The sequence below is a fragment of the Arachis stenosperma genome, chromosome 5 (genome assembly GCF_014773155.1).
Source record: "Arachis stenosperma cultivar V10309 chromosome 5, arast.V10309.gnm1.PFL2, whole genome shotgun sequence".
Lineage (NCBI taxonomy): Eukaryota > Viridiplantae > Streptophyta > Magnoliopsida > Fabales > Fabaceae > Arachis > Arachis stenosperma.
In genome coordinates, this window is record NC_080381.1 from 111,212,667 (window position 1) to 111,232,555 (window position 19,889).

The 19,889-nt window shown below is 36.9% G+C and overlaps 3 protein-coding genes and 1 non-coding gene across 4 annotated transcripts; 1 reads left to right on the forward strand and 3 right to left on the reverse strand.

The window, feature by feature from the left end:
* Positions 1-6: 6 nt before the first annotated feature.
* Positions 7-1,987, reverse strand: LOC130981720 (UPF0481 protein At3g47200-like). The gene has a single exon (XM_057905370.1). It carries the CDS (start codon positions 1,865-1,867, stop codon positions 302-304), a length of 1,566 nt encoding a protein of 521 aa, XP_057761353.1. The 5' UTR covers positions 1,868-1,987; the 3' UTR covers positions 7-301.
* Positions 1,988-8,522: 6,535 nt separating this feature from the next.
* On the forward strand, positions 8,523-9,055 carry LOC130981722 (SKP1-like protein 1B). Its single transcript, XM_057905372.1, has one exon. It carries the CDS (start codon positions 8,542-8,544, stop codon positions 9,007-9,009), a length of 468 nt encoding a protein of 155 aa, XP_057761355.1. The 5' UTR covers positions 8,523-8,541; the 3' UTR covers positions 9,010-9,055.
* A 1,542-nt stretch (positions 9,056-10,597) lies between these two features.
* Positions 10,598-11,524, reverse strand: LOC130981054 (extensin-like). Its single transcript, XM_057904692.1, has 3 exons — positions 11,324-11,524; positions 11,045-11,098; positions 10,598-10,936 (listed from the first exon to the last, which is right to left on the reverse strand). Exons 1-3 carry the CDS (start codon positions 11,522-11,524, stop codon positions 10,598-10,600), a joined length of 594 nt encoding a protein of 197 aa, XP_057760675.1.
* Positions 11,525-15,473: 3,949 nt separating this feature from the next.
* On the reverse strand, positions 15,474-15,581 carry LOC130983665 (small nucleolar RNA R71). The gene has a single exon (XR_009087646.1). It is a non-coding gene; the product is annotated as a small nucleolar RNA R71 (small nucleolar RNA).
* Between the last annotated feature and the right edge of the window lie 4,308 nt (positions 15,582-19,889).

Genomic DNA, 19,889 nt, shown 5'->3' on the forward strand with positions numbered 1-19,889 from the left:
CTTAAATATGATGCAACTGACTAACTGAGTAATCTGTTCCCCGCATTTTATTATAAACAGCATAAATGAAGCCTAAGTTTTCTAACTTGCCAAACCTAAAAAAGATGTATTCAACCAACATTGTTTCCCAAGCATGTGAATAATCACAAATGGAGGTTGTAATAGCCAAACACAAATACTCACTCTGCCACAAATCAATCAGATTTCAATCTTCCCAACACACATACTCACTCTCTTAAGAAATGGGGACAATGCTAGAAATGAATTGATAAACATAAAATGTAAGACCCTGCAATGACACTTACTGTGGTGGTCTGTAATATCCATATATAGTATAATATGTTTGTGCAAAGGTGAGCAGCAACAATACAACAGCAGCAACCAAAGAAATAATGGCCCAAGGATTGCTGAAATAATTGTGTCTCAAGCTTGCACACCAAGTGTTCCATCTGTGGTTGTAATACCTATTCACATCCTCTGACAATGGTGAAAGGTAACTGTTATTGATGTCAAATACTACCTCTTGGCATAAGCGATTAAACAGGTCGGCTACTTCAGCATCACTTCCAAGCCAGTGCTCAATTATCCCACAGTAATGAAGGTACCCTACGTCCCCCGGAGAGTTGATCAAGTTGTCCATGAAGATCACATAAGAAGTAATGTCATTGTTACAATCTAGATGGCACTGCTCAAAGGCAATGAGGTTGAGGAACAAAGACTTTGTGCCATCGTGGATCAAGAGCCGTGGCATTCTCAGAATACCATCCTTGAATTTGATGTCCCAGAAGCGGTCCGTCTTCCTCTTCTTGAATGTGATTCCAGCCTCCTTAAGCTCTGTGACACAATGTATCAGTTGCTGGCGCCGTTTGTCAGCAACTCTATTATTAGACCTGCGTTTGATCCAAATTCTTGGTGCTGGTTGAGGCCCTGTGCGCAAGAGACTTCTCCTGAACACATCAAGGCAGTGAAGACCACCTTGATCAGATAAAGGATCAAAGGTATCAGTGCTTCTAAGCGACGATGCCAATTTGTTTCTGTCACTTTTTGTTAATGGCTCATCTGTTGGCATCAAAGGGTCAAAGAATCTGAGTGCTAGATTGGCAACAAGTCCTTTCAGGTCAGGGTTACCTAGTTGAATTCCTACAAGGCGGTCTAGCACAAACAAGGGAAGCTGATTTTCTAGCATGATCATGTCTCTCTGAATGGAATGCATCGATCCACGCATTGCGAAAACCGGATCGTTCCTAGAATAGCCGAGTTGTGTGAACCCTTCAGTAGCTCCTCTAAATAGCTCAAGGACAAAACAACCATCAAGAACCAACATCTCCACAAACTCATTGCTGCTCAAACTGATTGGCCCTTCATAGCAGGCGCGAGCTTTCTCTTCTATCTCTTTCATTGAATCAAGATATAGCCTAATGTCCTGCTTGGTACGCTTAAGGACACGATTAAGGGAACGCCATTTGTGGCGGTCCATTTGGCGAAGGCGCCTTTTGCCATGGTGGTAAGGTCCTAATGACACAATTTGTGGTGCAAAAGCTTTGTCATCGCCACCATCTCTTATGTAGTGAGGGATTTTGTATATTGATAGTTTGGCCCATGAACTCGCTGCGTCGTCTTGATTAGCCTGTTCTAGTTTTTCATTCATGGAGATCACCCATTCAGACTCTGCTGACTTCTCTTCATCTTCATTGATGGCAATCTGCAATGGTTCTGAAGGCTCCTGCTGAAGCTTGTGCTGCTCTGGAAACTCAGTTGATCCGGTACCTTCATTAGGAGAAGCTGGAATTCCAGATTCTAAGGTTTCTTTGAGCTTCAGGGTGATTAGGTACCAGCTCAAGAGATCTTTGTTGAACACAGCTACCATTTTCTTTTTAATAGTGACTTTCAATGCTTCCTTTACTTTGTGATGATTGGATGAAGACTCAGTTGTGAATCATAAAAATGAAGGCATTTCAAATCAAACTATGGTGTGAAAGGAGATAAACCAAACATTTCTTTTTTTTTTTTCTTTCTTAACATGATTTATGTAATTGACCTGAACCGATTGTGCAGCTCATATGGGACCCCTTTCAACCCAAATAAATAGCAGTAGTTAATGTTATTTAATTAGTATTTATTAAAATTATTTAATATATCTAAATATTTATTATAAGATATTACATTTTTATTATTTTGATTCAATTATAAATATCCTCGTATATACAATTTGAATATACACAAACATTTTCTCTGTTATTTTCTTTTACCTTTTTAACAGTTAATTTTCTGATAACACTCAACTTTCAAGCATGATATAGTTCCAAGTTTATTCCAATTATAATTCGTATTTCCTATCGTATAGCATACCAGAATGGATAAAATTAAAGTTGCTTCGACATGTTCAAAATGGTCAGAAATCGTATGCACGTGATGACCAATTGTTATTGTATTTAATATAAAAAGAACACAAGTGTGGTATGGATTAAGTAAAGGGAGGAAGAGGCAAACGGAAACGTGAACATTTGATGGTGGGAGAAACGTGAAAGAAATTCATAGTCATTGGATATTTAGGCTTAAGCTTCATTAATCATGACTTGTAGCGTGACTTAACTATTCATTTAAACATAAAAAAAAGGGAGAAAAAATAATAAAATATGCATATGATTTTTGTGTATAGAGTTAAATCTTTTAACTCCAAAAGCTAAGTGAATCTCTTTTTTCAGACATGAGTTCCTACCTCGTGCTTCAAGTGCAGCTAGCAGACATAGACCCCCCATCTATACCCTTTAGTCTTTACTCTTTACAGCTAAAACTTGATTTCAAATTTAATTTGAGCACAGTTATCCATGCCAAATATGAGCAATTAATCTGTACTCCCAAGATTAGATGTGTTTCTTTTTTTGTTATTTGATAAACGTCTTGTATTTTATTACTATATAATAAGGATTTTTCGCTTTGATAAGCATATATTCAGTTCAGATGTCACATGTGCGACTTTATTTTATTAAAGCAATTAAAATATTCATGCTAGGCCCATCAAAATGTTAAGAACATTTATAATCTATTCATGCTAACATTGGCAGATGAAAATTAAATGTGTGTAGAAGGGACATGAAATAATAAAGTAGTTGGTGTACTTGTTATCATCTATCACTAGTAACTAATAATCATGGGCCACCTAAAGTTTAAATGGTGAATTTTTTTTTTTTATGCTCCGAAAATAAAACGTGTTGTTTCAAGACATGAGTGGAATGCTCTGATTAGAATGATGAGGTGAATTGATATTATAAGAGCGTTGATGATGATTGGATATGAGGGCATCATTGCAATTCCACACTTGGCAAGTTGCGCTGTAACTTGATGTAGCCACATCTTCACCCCAATCACTTTCTCATGAGTTCCTCACCAACCAATTCTCCACATCATTCTCACTACCTCCCATATCCAACTACCAACAAACCATGGTCTATGCTTGATCCACTAGTCCCTGATCAAGAAATCACATATATCACAATTTTATTATATGGTTATGCATGTAAGGTTCATAAGCCATGCACTAATAGTTGATAAAGCTAGTGCAATAGTAATATGTATATCATTTTTGTAATGATTAAACATACTCACGGGCAAATTAGTAATATATATATATATATATATATATATATATATATATATATATAATTTTACAATTAAAATAGACCATATATCACTCTCTCATTATAATTGAAATCAATTTTTTTTAAGTTAAAGAATTTTATCTTCCTTCCTACTAATTTTACAATAAAAACGTGTTACATGTCACTCTCTAATTACAATTAAAATTAAATCATTCCCTCCAAAAATAAAGAGTTCTTCTCTTATCTCTACTAATTTTACAACCAAAATGTGCCACATATTATTATTCATTCATTACAATTGAAATCAAATATTTTCCTCCAAAATTAAAGAGTTCTCCCCTCCTCCTTCTCCCTTTATCTATCATTCTCATTCCTTAAACTACTCTATCTTTTTTATATATCATTATCAATAAATAATTATAAATTTGACAATCAAAATATACAACATGATATTTTTTAATTATATTAAAATTAAAATTAAAATATTAAAATTGAAATTAAAATATAGTTATATTATATTATATATTGTTGTCTAATTTAATAACAAAATGTGTCACATGACACTCTTATTAAATTTCAGAAAAAATATTTTTTTCTAAAATTAATAAACTACCTTCTTAAATTCTCTCATCTATCTCTCTCCCTTTTTCTATTTCTCTCTACCCTTCTCACTTTATATATAATTCTGATATATTTATATATTATTATCTAATTTTTTAATAACCAAATGTGTCACATGACATTCTCTTATTCAAATTGAGAAAAGATATTTCTTTCCAAAATTAATAAATTTTCTTCTTAAATTCTCTCATCTATTTCTTTCCCTTTTTCTATTTTTCTCTACTCTTTTCGGTTCTCACTCTATATATAATTTGTAATTTATATTTTATATTAGTAATTTGACAAATCAAAATATGTCATCAGATATTTTTAATTATAATTAAAATAAATTTTTTTCCTTCAAAATTAACAAACTTCCTCTCTCATGTTCATCTTTATCTTTCTCTCTCTTTTCTCTCATTCTCTATTTTTTCTATCTTATTGTTCTACAAAAAATAAAATTAACAAAATAATATAATTCAAATAAAAAATATTATTATTATATACATATTTTTTGTTTTTTTATTTAGTTTTAAATTTTTACTGTTTACCTTTTTAATTTATATTTATATTTTTCTTTTTTTAAATATTTATTAAATATAATTTAAAGAGAATACTAATGTTATGATTAAAAGTTAAAATCAAGATTCAATTGTTTTAAAAAAATTAATTTTGAGTTAATTTTATAACTATCAATATAATTTTTTCATGCTAATATTTAATTATATTTTTATATACATAAAGAGAAAAATATTAGTTTTAAATAACAAGCATAAAAATTTCTATTTATTCAACAGACTTAACACCTAATCAAAAGTATACAAGTTAAATCGTCTCAAATTTTAGATAACAAATATTAAAATTAATTATTAGTAATAAATCAAACTCTTTCACATAAAAATAATAACTAAAAATCTTATTATTTGACTTTTTATCTATGAAGATCTTGGTCTTCTTAGCTGATGGAGACTTTTGTCCCTACAATCTTTTTGTAAAGGTAGTTTGATTCTGTAAATCTTTTGTGCTATAATCAATAATGTCAGAACAAAACCGACATAATTTGAAAAGATTTATATTCCTGTAATGTAATTACATATAAAAATACTAATAGTTGATAAATTTAGTACAATAGTAATATGTATATCATTTTTGTAATGATTAAACATACTCATAGACAAATGAACTATTCTTTCTCTATTTGTTAGAGATATAATTATTTATGTTATTATTTTTATTAATTTAAATTTTTAAAATAAATAATTTTATGATATAGTATTAATGATCTATGTTCCAAAAATCTATAATTTGATCATTGATAAATTTAAAAAAAAATATAACATAAAGTAAATTAAAAAAAAAGTCTAAGCTTAAATTTTTTAGACAAATTATGGAGTATTCTCATCAAATGGGGCAACGTAACATTCTCGTACCCATCAATTTTCACCACCTTACCGCTCTTCTGCATTAAAACTAATATTAGTTAATTTTTTTTTTATTTATCCAAACGGCTAATCCAATAGGTTAAGAGTTAATTTATCACAGATTTAAACTCTATTTAATGGTCTGCTACTAACTAATGAGTTGCTACATACATAAAACGGGATTCGAATTCCTGACACTTGCTTAAGCAGATGAGTGAGCTGACTACTCGACCAACCCAAGTTGGTTAGCATTAGTTAATGTTAATCACGTAACTAGAGATTCAATCAACGCTTAGTTATGATTACAGACCCTGATAGGACCACATTGGGCCCTAAGGCCTTTCTTTGTATGGGTAGTAATCCTCTGTGTGGATGCCACCATTTTGGATGATAAAAGTACAGGCTTTGTCCATAACCATAAGGCCCTCATTACAACCATTGTGAGAACTGTCGCAATCCACAAAGTTCTAGCTCTGACAGAGAAACAAATTCACCGGTGACGACTTTTCTCATTGCTTTTACTGTTGTCATTGCTGAGAAAATACAACTTCCTTTCTGAAAACTCATAAAAGGCCCAAAGAAGCTTACGGCCCAACACCGGTGAAATAAAATGAAGAGTAAAATATTATTTTAATCAACATATATATTATATGCAAAAATTTATTAACTAACAACAATCTTTTAATGAAGGTTATCATCAGTATATATATAGTAAAAGAGCAATACTAAGTGATCAATAAAATTTATTATTTTTCGAATACTAAATTATAAATTTTAGACTCTAAAATCTAATCCTAATAACATAAAAGTGTCTATACCATGACCTAAAATGACCAAGACCAAAGCATAAAAGTGGACTTATAACCGTTGTTGGAATAAAATTAGGAATGTTTATGGATTTGATACAATTAAAGTTTTGATTTGATACATATTAAATTCATTAGATCATATCTACTATCTATATTTTTTATGTTCAGATCTGATTTGTACATTTTTATAATAAAAAGTTAATAAAACTTAGTTTTCACTCTAAAAAAACTTTTATTCATTATTTTAACCTTCTTTATTCCTAAAATATTAATAAACTATTTTTTTAAAATAATAAAAATAAAATAATACAGCATATATATGAATAATAATTATTAATTAAAATAAAATATATATTATTTATTTTTTTAATATCTGATACTGATGTGCAGATCAGATTTTCAAATGAGCAATGCTAGGGGGCCAGCAATTTTTGTGATTGTTAGCCATCAACTAGCCATCAATGATGATTTGATGGTGTGAGATTGATATGAGATTTCATCCAATGGTTCATCTTTTTCTGCTGGTTACATGCTCGCCAAAATTCAATAAAACTGCTGGCCTCCTAGACTTTTCCTTTTCAAATATATGTGATATCTGCATTCTAATTCTATTAATGTATAGATAAATATCACGAAATTTTGATATGATCCGATTCATAAATACTCCTAGCTAAACCAAAGTCGCATAATTGAAAATGAGCGTCCCAAAGACGCGCAAGTCAACCAACTTAACTAGCCAAGAGTTCGGATGCCAAGACCGGATCCGACCTGACTTGAGGAGCAAACAACAACTCCCTCCATTATTTTGATTATCACCCAGTAAAATGATGATTGGTCATTAGTAAATGTAATCTTTTCTTAAGAGCAGTAGATGGTTATTCTTTATATTGTATGAAAGTCAACTTACATTGAGATGGTTATTCTTAAACATCCGAACACTTATTCGAAATGACTTCGGGTATTTATCATTCTATTCAACTTATTATACTTTAACTCTTGCTAATTTGAGCATTATAATCTCTTTCAAATATCTCTTACCTGCTCTTTCCATTAAACCACTCTTTCATCTTAATTTGAATAAGTTTAGTGTTTTTGACATTTTTTATCATTCAGCTTGCAGAGGCGTATTAAACCACTCTTTTATCTTAACCCATGACAACAATAAAGACGTCTCACGGGGGTGGCAAGCGGGAAAGCCCGCTCCGCCAGAAGCTCTGGCCTCCCCCGGCGCCTAGTGAAGCGGTCCTAGAATTCCACCCCGCCCCGCCTAACTGCAGGTTGGCGGGCTAAACCCGCTAAAAGTCCTCTTTTTTTTACTATTAACTACTAAATAATATATATAATTTCACAATCATATTAATAAATTTATAATTTCTAATGGCATAAAAAATTATATTTTTTATATTTACAAACATTAAAGTCTTTGTAATTATAAATATCTAATAAATATAATTATAAAGCAAGTTTTTATCCAAAACATAAGTATAAATATTCTCTACAAAACAAAATAAACATAATTATAAATATTGTCTGAAAAATAACATAAACATAGTTTAAAACAGTCAATTTTTATTTTCACACTCTTGTAAGTTAGGTTCGAAAAAGTTAGGTTTTGATAATAAAATTACAAAAATACCCTCTCACTAAAAAAAGCCTTAGTCCGGCGGAAAAGCCCGTTCTGCCCCGCCAAAGCCCGTGATTTAAGCGGTGCGGGTTAAACGGGCTTTTACTATTTGGCAGTCTTGAGTTTTCAGCCCGACCTATTTTTTTGGCAGGTTACGCGGACTGACCCGACGGGTTTAAACCCGTTTGCCATCCTACTCATGGCTCACAAATTCAGCCTAATAGAATACACAAATTCAATTATAATTTTAGTCTTTATTTTTATCTTATCTTTATTTACTTTTATCTTTCATATGCCAATACTCTATGTATACTTAGTTTTAGCTTCATAGTTTACAATTTTCAATCAATTAATAAATTAATAAAATTTTTTCCACCTCTCTTCAATTAGAAGAAAAAAGAAAGGGAAAAAAGAACAACTAAATTAGGGTTAGGATTTTAGCCCTCTTTCTTCTTCGTGTATTTCTTTTCTTCTTCAATCGATAATAAATGGCGTCAACGAAGAAGATCACTTTGAAAAGTTCCGATGGCGAGGCGTTTGAGGTTGACGAGGCAGTGGCTCTCGAATCGCAGACGATCAAGCACATGATCGAAGACGATTGCGCTGACAGTGGAATTCCTCTTCCAAACGTCACCAGCAAGATCCTTGCGAAGGTGATTGAGTATTGCAAGAAGCACGTCGATGCTGCTGCTTCCGAGGAGAAGCCATCCGAGAAGAATCTTCAGATGTGGGATGCTGAATTCGTTAAGGTCGATCAGGCCACGCTCTTCGATCTCATTCTGGCTGCAAACTACTTGAACATCAAGAGCCTCTTGGACCTTACTTGCCAGACAGTGGCAGACATGATCAAGGGCAAGACTCCGGAGGAGATTCGCAAGACTTTCAATATCAAGAACGACTTCACGCCGGAGGAGGAGGAGGAGGTCCGCCGTGAAAACCAGTGGGCGTTTGAATGATGATGATCCGCTGCTTCTCCTGCTGCATGCTTAGCTTCTGAGATTGGTGCCCTGTGGTTCCATTTATGCTATAGTTGCTAGTTTTACTTTGATGGTTTATCTTGTGTTTCCCTATTTTTGTTATGTCAATGTTGGTGACTTGGTGACAAGACTTCCTCTTATTTGTATCTTGAAATTGTAAGTATTTGATTATGGTGGAGGAATGATTTGTTTCTGGGTACCATGTTTTAATGTTCAATTCTTTGTCAAAAAAAAATTAGAGTAAAGGATAATTTCGTCCCTGACCTTTGTTATCGTGGACATTTTCGTCCTCGAGGATTAGGAAATACTTAAATGTCCCTGACCCCGTTAAAAAGTAGACATTTTCACCCCTCCGTTTGAGTGTCTCCGTTTAAGGTTGACGGAAAACGGTGACGTGGCTCCGTGGCGCTGACCTGGCCTTAACGGACTGTCACGTCGGATGTGGTTTTAAAAAGAGGACAACGTAGTCCCCGGACTAAAAAACGATGTCGTTTCTCAGTCATCCCCAACCTATGAAATCCTGGAGCCCTAATGCTTCGAATGCATTCTGAGGGTGATGTGGGAGAAGGAAGAAAAGGAGGAGTCCGACCATGGCATCTGAAGGTGTGTCCTCAAGCTCGAGAAGAGGCCCAGTTCCGACCGCCAAAGATGGAAATGAGTGCGTGTCACCAAAGTGCTTCTGTGGAGAGAACGCAATCTTGTTCATGTCGAGGACGACCAGAAATCCGAAGAGATTGTTTCTGGGATGTCCCTTTTATAAGGTATGCAACGAAAATCTGTGTAACTCCGTTTATGGTAGGGTTTATCCTTAATTCCTGATTTTCTGAACTTTGAGGATTGATTTTGTGTAGGTTAGACAACCATGGTGCAAGTATTTTCTGTGGCTGGACGAGCACATAGCTGGTCTTGGTGTTGGTGTTACAAGACACCTAGGGCATGAGCAAATTTTGCATGGTGAAGAGCATTACTGGAACAAAGACATGGAAAAGAGGATAAGATTGCTGGAGAAGAGGATAGAAGGGTTAGAGGTTAAGAAAAATCCAATTGGGTGGAGCATATGTGTGATGTTTGTATTGCTGATATTTGCATTATTTAGTTATAAGAAATGATGTAAGACCGGCCAAATGGTGAAAATGAAATGTATTAATCATTTGTGTATCTGACATATGTTTGGGTCATTTTTGTGATTATGTATGTATGAAAAGAAAGTTGGGAAAGTAGCAGGAAATCAAACTTTCAACCATTAACATGTACATAAAGTTGGCAAAGTTACAAGAGATCAAACTTTCAACCATGTACATAAAGTTGGCAAAGTTACAAACAAGATCAAACTTTCAACCATTAACATCAAAATAAAAGGAAAGTAGTATGACTTTCAACCATTAACATCAAAATAAAAGGAAAGTAGTATGTCTTTCTACCATTAACATCTTATAACTTCACAAGTATTGTTTGAACCAAAATAAAGACCCAAACCAACAAAAGGAAATAGTATCTAGAATTTCTGGTTATCATTTACATTGGGTCATAGCTAAACCAAAAAAAGCATAATATCGTCAGCCGTCAATCATGTTGATTCCTTAGAAATTTGTTCAGTTGGTGTTATTGTTTTGGGGTCTTCCTGAGCTGGTGCTACTTGCGGTGTGCTAGATTGTCCTTGAGTCAGTGGTGCCGGTGGCCTGAAGATCTTCTGCTTAGGTCTGAATTTTGAATGTTTAAGGCGAGAAGTGTTGTTAACCATCGATGGAACCTTGCCTGGAACTGTACTTGGAGGGGTTGTTGTTGGGGCGGGTGGCCTGAATGGAGTGACTGTTGCTCCCGGAGTTGGTATCACAAGTGTGGATCTAGTAAATCTGGATGGAGCTGGTGCAACATTTGCAAGGTTTGGTGTAGCTGCACTCGTAACCTGCACGCAATAGCAGACCAAAACATGGGGTAAAAATAAAACACATCAACTGGTTTCAAACAAGTCATATATCTAATTGATCACAAAGACAAGAAACTAAATAGTTACAGCAGTTGGTTGTTGCAGGGGTGTTGTATTGCTTGGTTGGCTACTTGAAGAATCCTGGAGAGTTAATGAACATGATCAATAAGCATGATAATAAGACAGATGAGTCCCCTAGATTTTCTATACTAAGACATATTGATCCTTGAGGAATTCCATACTAATACGCATTAATCCCTATCCTATTAGATAGTAAGACAGATCAGTCCCTGATAAAGTTATTTCTAACTCAGCAATTCCACAAGAGTGTGTTATTCAAACCACAAATAGGGAATGCAAACTTACCCCTGCAGTTGGAGCTGACTGTGACAAAGGAAGCACAACCAGTTGTTGAGAGCTGCCTCCTTCTTTCTTCTTAGGCTTCTTTGTTTTCGGCTTCCAATTGGGGTTTGATGGAGCTCCTTTGCAGGTTTTGTAGTTGTGGCCCTTTTCACCACACTTACTGCAAGCCACGGAGAATGACTTCTTCAATTTTCCCCCTTGCATCAATGGCTCAGCAGGATCTTTCTGTCTGTTGTGAACTTTTGGCCGGCTGATGAGCGGATAATTTGTATACTTTTTGGCATTGTTTTTAGTATGTTTTTAGTATGATCTAGTTAGTTTTTAGTATATTTTTATTAGTTTTTAGTTAAAATTCACTTTTCTAGACTTTACTATGAGTTTGTGTGTTTTTCTGTGATTTCAGGTATTTTCTGGCTAAAATTGAGGGACCTGAGCAAAAATCTGATTCTGAGACTCAAAAGGACTGCAGATGCTGTTGGATTCTGACCTCCCTGCACTCGAAGTGGATTTTCTGGAGCTACAGAAGCCCAATTGGCGCGCTCTCAACGGCGTTGGAAAGTAGACATCCTGGGCTTTCCAGCAATATATAATAGTTCATACTTTGCCCAAGATTTGATGGCCCAAACCGGCGTTCAAAGTCACCTCAAGAAATCCCAGCGTTAAACGCTGAACTGGCACCCAAATGGGAGTTAAACGCCCAAACTGGCACCAAAGCTGGCGTTTAACTCCAAGAAGAGTCTCTACACGAAATTGCTTCATTGCTCAGCCCAAGCACACACCAAGTGGGCCCGGAAGAGGATTTTTATGTCATTTACTCATTTCTGTACACCCTAGGCTACTAGTTTCTTATAAGTAGGACCTTTTACTATTGTATGGGAATCTTTTGATCACTTTTAGATCTCTAGATCATCTTTGAACATTTTAGTTCTTAGATCATTGGGAGGCTGGCCATTCGGCCATGCCTAGACCTTATGCTTATGTATTTTCAACGGTGGAGTTTCTACACACCATAGATTAAGGTGTGGAGCTCTGCTGTACCTCGAGTATTAATGCAATTACTATTGTTCTTCCATTCAATTCCACTTGTTCTTTTACCAAGATATCACTTGTTCTTCAACATGATGAAGGTGATGATTGACGCCCATCACCATTCTCACCCATGAACAAGGTGACTGACAACCATTCTTGTTCTACAAGCATCTGAGGCTTAGTGAATATCTCTTGGATTCCTGATTGCACGATGCATGGTTGATCGCCTGACAACCGAGTGCTCGCCTGACAAACGAGCCAGCCATTCCGTGAGATCAGAGTCTTCGTGGTATAGGCAAGAACTGATGGCAGCATTCAAGAGAATCCGGAAGGTCTAACCTTGTCTGTGGTATTCTGAGTAGGATTCAATGACTGAATGACTGTGACGTGCTTCAAACCTGTAACCTACTGGGCGTTAGTGACAGACGCAAAAGAGTTATTCTATTCCGGTAGGGGAGGGAACCGAACCAGTGATTGGCCATACTGTGACAGAGTATTGAGCATTAGCTTTCACTGCGAGGATGGGAGGTAGCTGCTGACAACAGTGAGACCCTATACGAGCTTGCCATGGAAAGGAGTAAGAAGGGTTGGATGAAGACAGTAGAAAAGCAGAGAGACGGAAGGGAAGGCATCTTCATGCGCTTATCTGAAGTTCCTACCAATGAGTTACATAAGTATCACTATCTTTATCTTTTATGTTATTTTCGTTCATCACCATATATATCTGAGTTTGCCTGACTAAGATTTACAAGATGACCATAGCTTGCTTCAATACTAACAATCTCCGTGGGATCGACCCTTACTCACGTAAGGTTTATTACTTGGACGACCCAGTGCACTTGCTGGTTAGTTGTGCGAAGTTGTGTAATGCCATGGTATTGAGCGCACCAAGTTTTTGGAGCCATTACCAGGGATTATGAGAGTTGTGAAAAAGTATAGTTCACAATTTCGCGCACCAAGTTTTTGGCGCCGTTGCCGGGGATTGTTCTAGTTTTGAGCAAGCCTTTGGTAACATCAGTGCCAAGATCCGGCAACAACATCAAATTTTTGGTGTTATTGCCCGGGATTGTTTAGGCTGGACAACTGACGGTTCATCTTGTTGCTTAGATTAGGTATTTTTTTTTTTCGAAATTCTTGAAGATGAATTCTAGAGTTTCATGATGATTTGTTGAAATCTGGCTGGCTGAGAAGCCATGTCTAATCTGATTGGACCGAGGTTTCAACTTACCACCACAAGAGCTTGTTGATTTCGTATCAATCTTGCTTTTGGAGCAGTGATTTGCTAAGGCTTGGCTAACCTTTGGTCATGTCGAGTGTTTTGGACCGAAGCTTTCCTTGGAAGCTTGGCTGGCTGTGAAGCCATGTCTAATTCCTGGACCGGAGTCTTAGACTAGCATTGCACTGATTCCTGGAATTCTCATTAAGAATTTTGATACCTTTTTCCACTTAATTTTCGAAAAACACAAAAAAATTTACAAAATCATAAAAACCAAAAAAAGATTTTATGTTTATTGACTTGAGTATTTTGTGTGTCTCATATGCATTTTCAGTTCATTAGTGTCAGTAGTATACAAACTGCTAAGTTTGGTGTCTTGCATGCATTGTTATTTGATTCTTGTTGCATTTTAATTATTAAAAATCCAAAAATATTTTTAATTTGTGTCTTTTCAAGTCAATGATACAAGGGATTGAAGATTCAGAACACACTGCAGAGGAATTATACAGAAAAAGCTGAGCATTCAAAAATGCCCAGTGAAGAAGGCAGACTGGCGTTTAAACGCCAGCCAGGGCACCTGGTTGGGCGTTTAACGCCCAAAAAGGTAGCATTTTGGGCGTTAAACGCCAGAATGTATACCATTCTGGGCGTTTAACGCCAGGATGGTGCTAGGGGGAAGATTTTGTTTTCAAATCAATTTTTTTCAAGTTTTTCAAAATCAAATCTTTTTCAAATCAAATCTTTTCAATCAAATGTTTTCAAAATTAATTTCTTTCCTTTCAAAGATACTTACTAACAATTAATGATTTGATTGAACATTTTTTGCCTTTTCTGTTAAGGAAGGTTTTATGTTTGAATCATATCTTTTCTTGTTAGGCAAGTCACTAATTTTCCAAATCAAATCTTTTAAAATAATTTTCAAATCATATCTTTTAAAATGGTTTTCAAATCATATCTTCTCAATCACATCTTTTTAAGACAATGACCTTTCAATCATATTTTTTTATCATATCTTTTTTTTAAAACTAGCTTTCAATCAAATCTTTTTAGTTTCTAATTTCAAAATCTTTTTCAAAAATCACTTGACTTCTCTTCCACTTTCAATTTTCGAAAATTATCAATCAAATTTTCAAAATATTTTCAAAATCTTTTGATTGAATTTTCGAAAATTCTCTTCCCTCCTTCTCACATCCTTCTATTTATGGAGTACCACTCCTTCTAAATGCACAATTCGAACCTTATCCACTTAAAGTTCGAATTCTTCTTCTCCTTCTTCTTTCTATTTCTCTTTTCCTCTGACAGTTCAAGGAATCTCTATACTGTGACATAGAGGATTCCGCATTTTCTTTTTCTCTTCTCTTTCATATGAGCAGGAGCAGAGACAAAGGCATTCTTGTTGAAGCTGATCCTGAACCCGAGAGGACCTTGAAGAGAAATCTAAGAGAAGCCAAAGCACAACTCTCTTTAGAGGACCTGACCGAATTCTTCAAGGAAGAAGAACCCATGGCAGCCGAAAACAACAACAATGCCAACACTGCAAGGAAGGTGCTGGGTGACTTTACTGTACCTACTCCTGATTTCTATGGGAGAAGCATCTCTATCCCTGCCATTGGAGCAAACAACTTTGAGCTTAAGCCTCAATTAGTTTCTCTAATGCAACAGAATTGCAAGTTCCATGGACTTCCAATGGAAGATCCTCATCAGTTTTTAGCTGAATTCTTGCAAATCTGTGACACAGTCAAGACTAATGGGGTTAACCCTGAGGTCTACAGACTGATGCTATTCGCTTTTGCTGTAAGAGACAGAGCTAGAATATGGTTGGATTCTCAACCTAAAGAAAGCCTGGACTCTTGGGAAAAGCTAGTCAATGCCTTCCTGGCAAAGTTCTTTCCACCACAAAGATGGAGTAAGCTTAGAGTGGAAGTCCAAACCTTCAGACAGAAGGATGGAGAATCCCTCTATGAAGCTTGGGAAAGATACAAACAATTAATCAGAAAATGTCCCTCAGACATGCTTTCTGAATGGAGCATCATAGGTATTTTCTATGATGGTCTCTCTGAACTATCTAAGATGTCCTTGGATAGCTCTGCTGGAGGATCTCTTCATCTGAAGAAGACGCCTGCAGAAGCTCAAGAGCTAATTGAAATGGTTGCAAATAACCAATTCATGTACACTTCTGAAAGGAATCCTGTGAACAATGGGACTAGTCAGAAGAAAGGAGTTCTTGAGATTGACACTCTGAATGCCATACTGGCTCAGAACAAGATATTGACTCAACAAGTCAATTTGATTTCTCAAAGTCTGTCTGGAATGCAAAATGCACCTGGCAGTACTAAGGAAGCTTCATCTGAGGAAGAAGCTTATGATCCTGAGAACCCTTCCATGGAAGAGGTGAATTACCTAGGAGAACCCTATGGAAACACCTACAATTCTTCATGGAGAAATCACCCCAATTTCTCATGGAAGAATCAAGAGAGACCTCAACAAGGTTTCAATAACAATAATGGTGGAAGAAATAGGTTTAGCAATGGCAAGCCTTTTCCATCATCTTCTCAGCAACAGACAGAGAGTTCTAAGCAGACTACTTCTGACTTAGCAACAATGGTCTCTGATCTAATAAAGACCACTCAAAGTTTCATGACTGAAACAAGGTCCTCCATTAGGAATTTGGAAGGACAAGTTGGTCAGCTGAGCAAGAAAGTTACTGAACTCCCTCCTAGTACTCTCCCAAGTAATACAGAAGAAAATCCAAAAGGAGAGTGCAAGGCCATCAATATGGCCGAATATGGAGAGGAAAGAGAGGAAGAAGGCGCCACTGAGGAAGACTTCAATGGGCGTGCACCAATCTCCTCTGAGTTCCTCAATGAGGAACCTTGGGAATCTGAGGCTCAAAATGAGACCATAGAGATTCCATTGGACTTACTTCTGCCATTCATGAGCTCTGATGAGTATTCTTCCTCTGAAGAGGATGAGTATGTTACTGAAGAGCAAGTTGCTAAATACCTTGGAGCAATCATGAAACTGAATGACAAGTTATTTGGAAATGAGACTTGGGAGGATGAACCACCCTTGCTCACCAAAGAACTGGATGACTTGTCTAGGCAGAAACTGCCTCAAAAGAGGCAAGATCCTGGGAAGTTTTCTATACCTTGTACCATAGGCACCATGACCTTCAAGAAGGCCTTGTGTGACTTAGGGTCAAGTGTAAACCTCATGCCCCTCTCTGTAATGGAGAAATTAGGGATCTTTGAGGTGCAAGCTGCAAGAATCTCATTAGAGATGGCAGACAATTCAAGAAAACAAGCTCATGGACTTGTAGAGAATGTTTTGGTGAAGATTGAAGACCATTACATCCCTACTGACTTCATAGTCCTAGAGACTGGGAAGTGCATGGATGAATCCATCATCCTTGGCAGACCCTTCCTAGCCACAGCAAAGGCTGTGATTGATGTTGACAGAGGAGAGTTAATCATTCAAGTGAATGAAAAATCCTTGGTGTTTAAGGCCCAAGGATATCCCTCTGTCATCATGGAGAGGAAGCATGAAGAGCTTCTCTCAAAACAGAGCCAAGCAGAGCCCCCACAGTCAAACTCTAAGATTTGGTGTTGGGAGGCCACAACCAAACTCTAAGTTTGGTGTTGAAACCCCACATTCAAACTCTAAGTTTGATGTTGGGAGGTTTCAACACGGTTCTGAGCATTTCTGAGGCTCCATGAGAGCCCTCTGTCAAGCTACTGACATTAAAGAAGCGCTTGTTGGGAGGCAACCCAATGTTTTATAATTAATTATTTTCTTTTGTTATTTTATCTTTTTTGTAGGTTGATGATCATAAGAAGTCACAAAAACAATGAAAAAAGCAAAAACAGAATGAAAAACAGGAAGAAAAACAGCACACCCTGGAGGAGAAGAAGCTGGCGTTCAAACGCCAGTAATGCTAGCTGTTGGGCGTTTAACGCCCAGTCTGGCACCCTTCTGGGCGTTTAACGCCAGAAAGGGGCACCAGACTGGCGTTAAACGCCAGTAAAGGGCAAGAACCTGGCGTTAAACGCCAGGAATGGGCACCAGCCCGGCGTTTAACGCCAGAAATGGCTCAAAACGTGATTTTGAGCAACATTTGGTGCAGGGATGACTTTTCCTTGACACTACAGGATCTGTGGACCCCACAGGACCCTACCATCACTCTCTCTCTTCTTCCCCCATTCACCAATCACCTCAACACCTCTTCCCCAAAAACCCTTCACCTATCAAATCTCATCTTTCTCTTCACCACTCACATCCATCCTTCATAAATCCCCACCAACCCTCCATGGCCGAACCATTACCCCCTCTCTCCTATAAATACCCTTCTTCAACTCTTCAATTTCACACAACCTAAACACCACTTCTCCCCCTCTTTGGCCGAACACACTACCATCTCCCTTCTTCTTCATTTCTTCTTCTTCTACTCTCTTCTTTCTTCTTTTGCTCGAGGACGAGCAAACATTTTAAGTTTGGTGTGGTAAAAGCGTTGCTTTTTCGTTTTTCCATAACCATTTATGGCATCCAAGGCCGGAGAAACCTCTAAAAAGAGGAAAGGGAAGGCAAAAGCTTCCACCTCCGAGTCATGGGAGATGGATAGATTCCTCTCAAGGGTGCATCAAGACCACTTCTACGAAGTTGTGGCCTTGAAGAAGGTGATCTCCGAGGTCCCCTTTTCACTCAAAAAGGGTGAATATCCGGAGATCCGCCATGAGATCCGAAGAAGAGGTTGGGAAGTTCTTACCAACCCCATTCAACAAGTCGGAATCTTGATGGTTCAAGAGTTCTATGCCAATGCATGGATCACAAAGAACCATGACCAAAGTGTGAACCCGAATCCAAAGAATTATCTCACTATGGTTCGGGGGAAATACTTGGATTTTAGTCCGGAGAGTGTGAGGGTGGCGTTCAACTTGCCTATGATGCAAGGAGATGAGCATCCTTACACTAGAAGGGTCAACTTTGATCAAAGGTTGGACCAAGTCCTCACAACCATATGTGAAGAGGGCGCACAATGGAAGCAAGATTCAAGAGGAAAGCCGGTCCAATTGAGAAGGCATGACCTCAAGCCCGTGGCTAGAGGATGGTTAGAGTTCATACAACGCTCAATCATCCCCACTAGCAACCGGTCCGAAGTTACCATAGACCGGGCCATCATGATCCATAGTATCATGATTGGAGAAGAAATAGAGGTTCATGAGGTTATAGCCCAAGAACTCTATAAGGTGGCGGACAAGACCTCCACCTTGGCAAGGTTAGCCTTTCCTCAACTCATTTGTCACCTCTGTTATTCAGTTGGAGTTGACATAGAGGGAGACATTCCCATTGATGAGGACAAGCCCATCACCAAGAAAAGGATGGAGTACACAAGAGATCTCACTCATCAAGAAATCCCTGAGATACCTCAAGGGATGAATTTTCCTCCACAAAACTATTGGGAGCAACTAAACACCTCCCTAGGAGAACTAAGTTCCAACATGGGACAACTGAGGGTGGAGCATCAAGAACACTCCATCATCCTTCATGAAATTAGAGAAGATCAAAGAATCATGAGGGAGGAGCAACAAAGACAAGGAAGAGACATTGAGGAGCTCAAGCACTCCATAGGATCTTTAAGAGCAAGAAAGAGCCGCCATCACTAAGGTGGACCCGTTCTTTGATTTCCTTGTTATTGTTCTTCTGTTTTTCGAATTTTTATGCTTTATGTTTATCCATGTTTGTGTCTTGTGATCATTAGTGTCTTAGTGTCTATGCCTTAAAGTTATGAATGTCCTATGAATCCATCACCTTTCTTCAATAAAAACGTGCCTAATTGATAAAAGAAAGAATTGCATGAATTTTGAATTTTATAATAGTTTAATTATTTTGATGTGGTGGCAATATTTTTGTTCTCTGAATGTATGCTTAAACAGTGCATATGTCTTTTGAATTTGTGGTTCATGAATGTTGGCTCTTGAAAGAATGATGAAAAAGGAGACATGTTACTGAGGATCTGAAAAATCAATAAAATGATTCTTGAAGCAAGAAAAAGCAGAAAAAAAAAGGGGGAAAGAAGAAAACGAAAAAAAAAAAACCGAAAAAAAAAAGAAAGAGAAAAAGAAAGAAAAAGAAAGAATAAAGTTGTGATCCAAGGCAAATAAGAGTGTGCTTAAGAACCCTGGACACCTCTAATTGGGGACTTTAGCAAAGCTGAGTCACAATCTGAAAAGGTTCACCCAATTATGTGTCTGTGGCATGTATGTATCCGGTGGTAATACTGGAAGACAGAGTGCTTTGGGCCACAGCCAAGACTCAATAAATAGCTAT